The 11,236-nt window shown below is 36.7% G+C and overlaps 1 protein-coding gene across 1 annotated transcript in view; it reads left to right on the plus strand.

The window, feature by feature from the left end:
• Nucleotides 1-11,236, plus strand: part of LOC101848023 (transient receptor potential cation channel subfamily M member-like 2) — a gene marked incomplete in the record, with an annotated part of 50,699 nt that overhangs the window by 25,268 nt on the left and 14,195 nt on the right. Inside the window, 5 exon segments of the mRNA XM_005091920.2 lie at nt 1,827-1,874; nt 5,568-5,726; nt 6,816-6,915; nt 7,943-8,168; nt 9,686-10,009. Coding sequence (XP_005091977.2) covers nt 1,827-1,874; nt 5,568-5,726; nt 6,816-6,915; nt 7,943-8,168; nt 9,686-10,009 — 857 coding nt within the window.

The raw sequence follows: 11,236 nt of genomic DNA on the forward strand, positions 1-11,236 counted from the left end.
ATGACGAGTATGTCACTTTTAGGTTTCGTACCAAAAAAGGGCACTGGCATAGTAGGAAAACCCCCTCCGGAGATAAAGAGTGAAGATTTGTCTTCAGTTATTTTCTAGTAATGTTGTGACGTGAAAAGTCTGAAGACATTAATTATGGACTAGCCTGGCCTGAAATGTTTGGTTGCTCGTAGATTCAACCCTGATGTAAATAAAGATTCAATGAGTTTTACCTATTTAAATCACTATGATCAGCAGAACAATGCTTATCACATCGTCATGATAATTAAATCATTTTCTTATAAAAATTTTTGTGGTAATTGGAAGAATGTACTAAAAAACGTGCCTGGTCAGACATTTTTTAGGTTGTATGAAAAAAACAACAGTTTTTGGACTTAAGACAGTATCATTTCAGGGCAGCAATCTCGTCATTACTGTGCATAATCCAAGTAACCAATCTTCTCCTCTGTTTATTAACATCTCTGTGACTCTGATTTATAAGAATATCTTTGTCGTTAGTTACGATCATGTATCAGCAAGTTTCTCGAAAAGAGTGAATTGCAAGCGATAGAAAATTTTGCCAGGTTCAGGATATTCTTTTTATAATGTTTCCTCCATGAAACTACATAAAGCTGTATTTAAAAGTTTTCAAAATATCGTGGAGTCGGCTTAACACTCAAATTTGTAGGACCGCCAGATTTACTTTGGTTTAGCTGTGTTTTCGGTTTAGAGAGATGCCTGAAACAGCTTAGATTAAAAAAGCCCAGGGATTTTATTTTCTTTCGGTTTATCGCTCTTTGTGGATTATACGTGTTCGATAAAAATTTATGTGGGCTCCATTGTACGTAAATTTTTTTAGGGCCGATGTGCTAGACTGCCTGCTTTTTTTCTTATGTTGTTGTAAAGCATGCTTATGAGCACTTCAGTGTTGTAACCTTTTCCTTCCTCTACTTTCCACTTTGTTGCAAATGTATCGACACTTGATATTATGTGTTATATTATATCCATGTGGAATCTTTAGAGCTAGTAGTTGAAGTTACTCCCTGTTTTGTTTCTTGTCACAAATGCAGAAAATCCCCCTGTATGTTTGTGAGAGAGAGATGGGGGAGGGGAGGGGAAAGGAGGGGGACGGAGAGGAGGGGGTGATGGGGAAGGGGGAAGGTCTGTGTTGGTTATGATAACACTCACATATTTTTGTGATTATGAAATAGTCGCATTTGTGACTGAAAAGTGAGATAGGCCCACATGTAGTATTGACAAAGTTTCAAATTGTGAAAGACACTTCATTTTACTTTTGTAGAGTAAATATAATTCTAAATTTTAAAATTAGCAAATTATGAAGAACTGTTTGTGCATTTTTTGTGGAAAGTTTTCTTGTAGGCCTATCTGTATGCCAAATGAAGGTGAAGTGGGTAATGCAAAGTAAATTTACTATTGAGTAGTTTTAGACAACTTGTGTCTTTTTAAATGTAGACAGAAACATATTAAAAGGAACAAGAAAATGAATTGGGAGACAGAGGGTTAAATCAGGATGAATTACAAAGTTCTATCTGCGCTGTACCTAATTTTCAGAAAACTGACTTAAAAAATTCTGAGTTTCATAATATTTCTGGCTTTTTCAAATGCAATTTTTAGATATCTTGATAAGTACACGGAATAATTTTATGATTTTGGGTTTTTGACCTCATGGTCTCAGTAACTCAAGAGTTCCATAAATGTCAGACAGAACTTTGTAATTCTAAGGTAGTGATTAGATAAATTTCCTCAAATTCCCTATTGTATGTGATTTACGTATATCTCTGTGCTGATCCACTTGTTGTGATAATTATGTTGTCAAGAACCCGACCATGACCCAGATGAAGAAGATGTACAGGGCGTAGCAAATTGTAAGATTTTCTGGCATTATTTCGTGCACAAATGTATAGTTTGATTTAGCTATACTCTCTTGGTAACTCCCAGTATATACTGTTTCAAGTGAGGCTTTAACAACTCATAGCTATAATGGTTTGTGAAAGTTTCATCAAATGAAGAGCTTATTTGTGTTTTTCTGACTTTTAAAAAAATATTGCAAGCTTTGAATATTATCTGCATAGTTCATTATAAATTATGATAATAAGCAAATCTCACGTTTGTTTGTTTTTTCTCAAATCTTTATGCTTTGTAATATGAGTGACTTTGTAACCAGATTTCTCTTTTGTATTCAATGAAAAGATAAGATTTTTTAAAAGCCAAACTTTTTCTCACTTATTTTTTAAGGGATCTTTTTCTAACCAATTGTCTCAGTTTCAGATCCCAGAAATGCATGCAGATGCACACTTTGTTGTCGGTTCTCTTCCAGTAATAATTATTTTTAAAGAGAGGTTTTGTTGGTGACAAGGGAACTCACAAGCTAACTTTAAAAGTGAAAGATCCTGGAAACAATAAGTAAGATGCAAGTCCTTAATGTAAGGCAATTCTTGTCATTCAAATTGCTGTTATGTGAACCCATGTCTAGATGTCAGTGAGAAATGCTGTCTCAGTTTTCTTTGTTTATGCTCCTTTTTTTCTGCCTCTTTGTTCTTTGATCTATTAAAAATCTCTTGTTTAAAACATTAGTCTTCAATGAAGATTGCCATTGAGAAGCAAAAGCCCGAAATACTGTTCATATTCATTAATCAGCTTAAAAACTTTTTCTTTGGAGATATGTCTTGTTTTTGTTTCTCTTTTTGCTTTCATTCACCATACTGTCTGAGAGTTTTACCTTGTTCTTCAATTCTCAATGTAATAACCATAATAGTTTGTTTAGTTTTGTCTCCTGTCGCCCTCAGAACAGACAAAATTGCTACTTTCCAGAAAAGTGACTTCTCTCCTTTTGTCTGCAAAAAAAGAAGATCAATCTGAAGGTGACTGCACATAAAGCTTTGCTCCTCACCCCAGAGAGAAGTTTGCAGTTTGCACTAATAATAAATGCAGACGTTGTTTATGAGTTACTTGTTTGTTGAAGTGTTGTAATCTCTCCACGACTGCACTACACCTTTGACTGTAAACTCCACTGGTTATTTGCAGATTTGAAGTCTTTGAATATTGGTATTTGCTCAGCAGAGCTTGTTTCAGACTAGTCAGAGCATAAAAGTTGGGCTGGGGGTTGTTAGGTAAGAAGAGAAATTTTAGTTCCATAATTTCTTTCTTTTGAAGCACCAGTCTCTGAGGGATCTCAAGGAATACTCTCTTAAGTTCTGTTTCAGCAAGTTTACAAAATCATATGGCACCACAGTATTTGCAGCTTGGCTCAGATTGTAAATGCACCACTGTTGGTACTTATGGCTTTCATAAAATGTGTGTCTTTACTCACACTGATATGCCATTACACTTCATTCTTTTTTAATAATTCTTTCTTTGAATTTGAACTTCATCAAAACAGTCTTATGCTTTTGTTTTTGATGAAAAATGAGGAAAAATGAGCATTTATCATTATGTTCCACCATTATTAGGCCTATATTGCTACCAAATATCCTCCACTGCCTGGGGTGTGTAACTAAAAATAAATCAAGTGGTTGACAATAGGATTACTTATACTTATGTATCATAATTGCAAATACTACTTTTGTTTTCCAGCAGCTTAAAAACAAATTTCTGACTTGTAGGCACTGCATATTTTTTGTTTGTTTGACTCAGAGCTTTAAGAACATATTGAGAAACAAACTTTAAATGAGAGAGATTCTGAAACTTGTGTCAGAAATGTTCTTTGTAAAATAATAGGAAAGACTAATACATTTTGCATAAAGAGTACCATTTTCCCTTTTTGAATCAAATGTACTCAAAATTAATTTATTTATCTGTGATACAGATTTGTTTCTTTTACTCCTTGTCAAGATATAGGTGAATATTGCTGCATTTGTGAGTCACATTTTTTGTTGCATAAAATTTGGAAGTCATGAGGTTTGAGTACAAATTTTTATGGTAGCACAAGTGGCTGAATCAACTAAAAGTTTGTAATGTGGCCTATTTCTCAATAGTTCAACACTTCAAGTGTTTATAAGTTGCATATTGCTGCTGTAGGTTTTTCAAAATAAAATAGGAGCAGGCTTGAGGTCAGGGAGTGTGTGGATGAGGAGTACAATTTGTCATATGGAAAGAACATCTGTTAGGCTATGGAAAAACAATTTTTGCTCCTGCCTCTGTTGTCATGCCTTTCCTCATGCATTTGGTGATTCCAAGGTTGGTCCTGTCAGGCAGGATTGAAGCAGCCTGCCTCCTGAAGATCTCAACTGTTTTGATGAAATAGAGTGCTTGAGGTACAGGGCTCAAAGTGCCATTATTGCGATGTGTATTGAAATATAATAATTCACAAGAAATAACTCTTCCCAGGTGACTTAAGATGAAGTCCACAGAGCAAGGTTGTGTGCTTCTTGAAAGTAGAATGTTCTCTCTTCAGCTCTCACCAGTTTCTCGTTGTAGTGATAGTTCAAGTCTGTAGCCTTACTTTATTTTACTTCTTACTAAAAAAAAAGTTTATGGTTTTACTTCTTATTAATAGAACAAATCTAAGGCTTTAATTAATACATGTAGTCCAAGTCTATGGTCATACTTTTTTTTATTAGTAGTATAAGTCATGGTCTTATTTCTTATTTATAGTAGCCTACAAGTCTATGGTCTTAGTTTACTTCTATCTAAATAGTTCAAGTCTATCATTTTACTCTTCTGCTTTTTAAGAATACAAGTCTATGGTCTTTTTTCTTAGCAATAATGCATATGAATGACTTTAGGTCTTATTGATAGTACAAGTCTATGGTCTTAGTTTACTTCTTTTGAATAGCAAAGTCAATGGTCTTGTTGATCGGAGAGTTAAACCTATACCACTTTTAGTCAATGGTCTGACATTAGTTTTTCTCTTCACCAACGCAATGCTCTTTTGCTGACTCTTTCTGTAGCTTGTTATTGGCTCTTCTTCTGTCTTGACAAGCTCTGGAATTCTCTCCACTCATTAGGCTTACTTTAGTCCTTGTCCTTATGAGCATTATGTGAGCACTGGTTTAAAAAAAAAAGTCTATACAAGAGTAATCATATTTTTCTGTCTCTTACCTCAATTGTTTTTAGTGTATCATGAAAAATGCGTGGTGCTATTACTCCTTTCCTCAGTTATTGTTTTTTTTTCTCCAGTATAAGTGTTTTTTTGGAATGAAAGATTTGGTGTATTCCTCTTTTGATTCAAGGTGTTATAATACTGTTGAGAACGCCAAGAAGTGTATAAATAACTGTTTCTGAAATCAGATTTGTATTATTTTATTTATTGGTTTTGGTCAGGGTCTTCAAGAGGCTTTTGGTAGTTCCCCCTTTTTTATGCATCCCTTCTTTTGTTTGCATGATTTAGAGGGATCAGAGAACAAACAATTAATTAATGGAAAAATATTTACAAATGTTATTTTTTCATCCTTAATAGAAGAGAATTTCCAAAATGAAAGATTCCTGGTGTAAAATACTTTCTGAGTGAGATGTTTGTTTTTGTTTGAGATTAGCCTAAAAGTACAGGAAGCTTTTGTTTTCTTTTTAATCTAAAACAGCTGTTTTGAAATGCAAATTTTTATGTTTGGTGTCTTTAGATCCTGGTGCGTTTCGATCTCGGAGTCGACGTCACAAACAAAAACTGAAGGAGAATTTTGACTTTGAGCATCCTGAGAGGGACCTGTTCATCTTTGCCATTATGTTTAACAGAAGGAAAATGGCTCACCTCTTCCTCAACTTGGGTGTTGATCAGATCGGTAAACTTTGTTCATGTCCTCTGGTCTGTATCAATTTTTAGAAAAGTTAACCACCCAGATAGCTGTTGAATAATTGGAACCTTGATTTATATTTTTTGGAGTGTTTAAGAAGGAAAGGTAAGATTTCAGTTTGAATCTATCTCAGAGACTTGAATACTTATTGAACAGCGTGCTGATGATTTTCTTTTGATTTCCTGGACTTGGAAAGTAAAGCCCATCTTGTGTTATCTTTCTATACTCTTTCATGCCTTCTCATTTAATCTTTTCTTTGTGTTCACTTTTATATCATTTGTCATCTGTGATCCTCTCTCTCTATATCTGTGCCTGATGATAAGGCTTCTCGTAGAGTTGGAGAGGGACAGAGAGAGAAGAGAGAGAGAGAGAGAGAGAGAGAGAGAGAGAGAGAGAGAGAGAGAGAGTTAATTTTTGTTTATTCAAGTATTTTCAAATTGATGAATATGTGTGCAAATATCTGAAGGTGTATTTATTATAGGCCCCATCTAGAAATGAAATGGACTATAATTATAAATGTAAATGACTTATTTGTGTTATCAATATGTGTCACTACATGGTGGCATCAGGCGCTCGTCAACTTTTGGGCATATAGACTGATTAATGTAATCTTAAAGCTTGTTTATTTGTCTTTCTTTTGGAGAAAACACTATCCGTCTATCTTGAACAGAAGTCGAGATATTTGCAATTGAAGGAGGTGTAGGTAGCTGGTTTTCTGAGGTAAAATTTACAAGGAAATGGCTGCCAAAGTTTGGAAACTTCTACAGCTTGAGAGTCCTTGAAAACTGAAAATGTACATATTTTGTGCCATTAATCAACGTTCTTCAGTAAATTCCACTTGGAAATGTATTTTTATAATGGACAAAAAAGGTGTTGAGCCAAGAATAAAAAAATTCGACGAAAATTGCCAAACTGGAGGAAAAATGTCTGTTTCTACTAGATCTATGTCATTATTTTGACGAGCGCCTGATTTCACCATGATGCCTTACATATTGCTTCATTGTTTCATTGTGTGCTGCGTGTTGTTTCAGGCTCAATATTTATGTTTCATCATTGTGCATCCATGTGTTGTTTCAGGCACAGCGTTGCTAGGGTGCTCTCTCCTCAAGGCTTTGTCGGACAAGGCAGACATGGACGAGGAGGTCAGCATCAGTGTCAACCTCTCCCAGCACGCTCAGTGAGTTTCGCTTTTGTTTTAATGACGATAATTGCATTTATATAGCGCATATCCACACTCTGCAGCATGCTCTATGCACTTTACAACTTATTATTACCCAGCAGACCCTCTGAGAACTCTCAGAAACATTCTCGGCTTCCCGGGAAGCATACAGTGCATGCTGCGGATTTCACACGCTCATACACTAACATACTGACAAGATCTCTCACTGTCTATAGCCGGGTACCCATTTTCACCTGGTTGAAGTGAGGAATATTTGTGTAAAGTGCCTTTCCCAAGGACACAATGTCGAGCCCCTGGCGGGATTCGAACCCACAACCTAATGGTTGTGAGTCCTTGAGCCTAACCATTTGGCCAACAGTGCCAAGAATCTCTTCAGCGACATGTACTTTTGCCCATACAAGCTCCCAAGCTCTATTTGGAATAATTGATAGAAGGCAAAAGAGGCAGGGCAGGGTAGACCAAATTAACAAATTCAAAATCCCCATAGTTGAATTTAATTTGTTAACAGTTTTCTTGAAATTAGTTGCACAGATGGCAGAATTATTGACTTTTAAGTCAGTCCTCCTTTTTTCATTGGGACACCCTGTATATCCTATCTATCTGTCTAGCTCACTTGCTTGAGTTACTTGGTAGTCTTCTGTTTTCTTATAAAACAGTCCGAAGTGTGTGGGAAATATCCTTCTTTGATTATAACTATTAGTATTGCAATTGAGGAAAATACAATACTATGGCCACTTAAAACGACATGAGACTATTGTGAAAGAGATGCTTGAAGGAAGGATGTGGGGCAAGAGAGCCAGGGGAAGACAAAGAGTAACATGGATGAACAACATAAAAACATGGACTGGCCTGGATATAGCTGAAAAAATGTGCAACGGCAGCTGGCGACCGTGAAGGATGGAGGGTCATTACCCGCCAAACCTCTGAGTCAGAGATGACACCTCCTGGTATTTAGGTATTAGTGTTCATTCCATTTTTTCATCCTGTGCATCCCATCAAGACATTAAGATTTGTGCATTCTCAGGATGCTGGAGACCTTTGCCATCTCTGTGCTGTCAGAGTGCTACACCCGGACAAAATGCGACACTCACCTGCTTCTCACTCGCGAACTGAAGCAGCTTGGTCACATGACCGTGCTCAACCTGGTGGAGAGACAGGAGCTCATGGAGTTTGCGGAGCATTCAGCTTGTCAGACAAAGCTCTCCGACATCTGGAAAGGCAGCTTGACCACACATACTTCTGAGGGGAAGGTGAGTAGGACTAGAGACTGTTTTAGAAGTGGTTGAAAGACTTTTTGACAAAATAATGATAATGTATTATCATAATAATAATAATAATAATAATAATAATAATAATAATAGTAACAATAATAATAGTAACAATGATGATAATAGTAATAATAGTAATAATAATAATAATAGTAGTAATGATGATAATAGTAATAATAAAATGATAATAACAATGATGATAGTGATGATGATAATAATAATCACAGTATTAATGATAATAGTGATAATGATAATATAATACATGACATTTATGTAGCACATACCTATAATTTGTAATGTTCAATGCATGTTACAAGATTTTATGAGACGTGCAAGGTGCAGGGAAAACCTACACAGAGTTGATTCAGGGGGTAAGCTTGTAGAAAAGAATCACGCTGACTTTAAAGTTTATGTGGTTAACCAAATGTTATCTAGAATGAAGTTTGTGTAGATACCTCTTTGTAATTTTTAAAGTTTGAGTTTCATGGAATGTTTGAGAAATGGATCTGAGAGAGAAGTCATTTTAAAAACTGCATATATCTCAAGTTGAAACAAAAACTATCTGAATGAAATAAAAAGTGAACTGCTCAGCCAGTGCCCTAGACTATGCAACAAATTTCGATGTAGTAACAGGAAATCTTGTCTGAGTTATCTTTGCTTTGGTTTGAGTTTTGGGTGCTATGTAAACGAAAGAAAATGTAAGAGAAAACAATCAGTGCTTAGATGTCAGTTTCGGGAGTCTGCCGTTTCTAAGTTGGGCGTGCTTTTGAGTGCTCCAAGGTGTAATCTGTTGCTCAAGGGTCTGGCACCTCTTTTTGCAAAGAGTTTCAGAGATGGGTTAGTTTTCTACTTTCATGTCTTAGCGAGGGCCTTATGAAAGCCTCTTGAAGAAAATTTCTTTTTATGCATCATCTCAAACTAATTAATATGATGATAAAAAAATAGCATTTGTATGGAGCAAATTCCTGATAAACATATATGATTACACCAGCAGACCTGATAGCATTCTGAAACAATCTCAACTACCTGGGAAGTGTGCAGTGCAAGGTGCCATCTTATGGGTGCATAAACAGCTACATGCTGACAAGATCTTTAGCTGTCTGTGGCTGGATACCCATTCCCACCTGGGTGAAGTGAGGAAAATTTGTGTAAAGTGTCTCTCTCAGGGACAAAACGTCACACATAAGACTCGAACTAAAACACCTGCAACTCTGTGGTTACGAGTCCAGTTGCCTAACCACTAGACTACCGTTGCCACATAATGAACATAAATTTATCTTCAAGGCTTTAGAATATTGATGATCAAGACAAGCATTTTCCTTCTTCTGATAGTAAAAATATGCTTTAATGGTCGACTTTTTGTTGTTGCTATAGCTCACTCTTTGAATGTTTGCAGCATACATGGTGTTCACGAATTTCAGAGTGTGAGTTGAGACCTCAAAGAGCAGTTGTATCTCTCATTACATCATTCTGAGTGTTGTGTTTTCGGTCTGTTCCAGATTCTCATTACGATCTTGCTACCCTTCCTGATCTTCTTGATCAAATTCAAAAGCTCTCGTAATTGCACCAGTGAATACTGGGGAAGTGTGTCAGACCAGGAGATGGTGGTCACAGATAACAACCTAGAACCAGTGGATCCGGATGGTCAAGCGACTACGAGCCCTCGGTTTGCTAGGTCCAAGACCCGGAGGGTTGATAGCACAAAGAAATCCAATTATTCCGAGGTCAGGCTATTTGACTGTGGTAGAAACAACGGCATCCACCTCCTCAAGGCCATCCACAAGTTCTACAAAGCCCCTGTGACCAAGTTCTACACAAACATTGTAAGTCGTTAGTTGTAACGGTCAATGTTTTATCGCTACTTTAGAGTTACAAATGTCTATCTGACATTTTTGTCCATTTTGAGTTACGGATCAAGAGGTCAGAAACTACATGTTCTATCTGCTCTATCAAAATCATAAAATTATTCGGAGTCGATGTCAAGACATTCAATAAATGCATTAAAAAAAGCTTGAAATGTTGTGAAACGCAAAATTCTTTATGTCAATAAAATTTCTCAAAACTAGATACAAGAGCAGATAGAACTTTGTTATTCTAGGGTAGCGTTAGTGGGTGGTTGGCGGGTGCTCTGGTGTGGTTTGCTCCTTCTTTCCTATCAAACATTTATCTTACTTATCTCCCCTTCTTCTTCTTTTTGTTTGTTACTCTCTTGTAACACATCTAATCTTCTGGCGCTCATGTGACCTTATGCAGTTGTGAGCGCCGTAAAACCTCTACTTAAACTAAAAAGAGTAGTGTTATGTCCCCATTGACAGAATTTTATTTCTTATGAGGCAGTCTGCTTCAACCCTGCCTGTGACCAAGTTTTACATAAACATTGTTTGTAGTTTGTAATTGTAAATGTCTTAACACTTACATTACTTTCGGTGACTTTAGTTGCAGTAGGATGCAGGCTGCTTTGACCCTTCCTGTCAGGGTCAACCTAGGCCCAGTGGGTACAGTATCCTCACAGACAGACAGATTTGAATATTTTCTTTTTCGTGAATCTGCTTATGATCACAGGTGGCCTCTTTGCTGTTGCTTTAATAACAATAATAATTGCATTTATATAGCGCATATCCATGCTCAAGAGCATGCTCTATGCGCTTAACAACCATTATTACCCCAGCAGACCCTCTGAGAAAACTCAGAAACATTCTTGGCTTCCGCAGAAGCATACAGTGCAAGCTGCGTATTTCACACACTCAGACACTATCAAACTGACAAGATCGTTCGCTGTCTATAGCCGGGTGCCCATTTCCACCTGGGTGAAGTGAGGAAAATTTGTGCAAAATGCCTTTCCCAAGGACACAATGTCGGGCCCCTGACGGGATTCGAACCCACAACCTAACGGTTGCGAGTCCGAGAGCCTAACCACTAGGCCACCAACGCCACAAACGATCTTGTCAGTTTTCTCATGTTGTGTAGAAAAAAAAACAAAGTCCTCTTTCCTTTTACTGTCTTACTTGTCTACTGTGTTGGGGTCACTGCAGTCGGAACATGTCCATCTC

The sequence above is a fragment of the Aplysia californica genome, unplaced genomic scaffold, assembly GCF_000002075.1.
Source record: "Aplysia californica isolate F4 #8 unplaced genomic scaffold, AplCal3.0 scaffold00037, whole genome shotgun sequence".
Lineage (NCBI taxonomy): Eukaryota > Metazoa > Mollusca > Gastropoda > Aplysiida > Aplysiidae > Aplysia > Aplysia californica.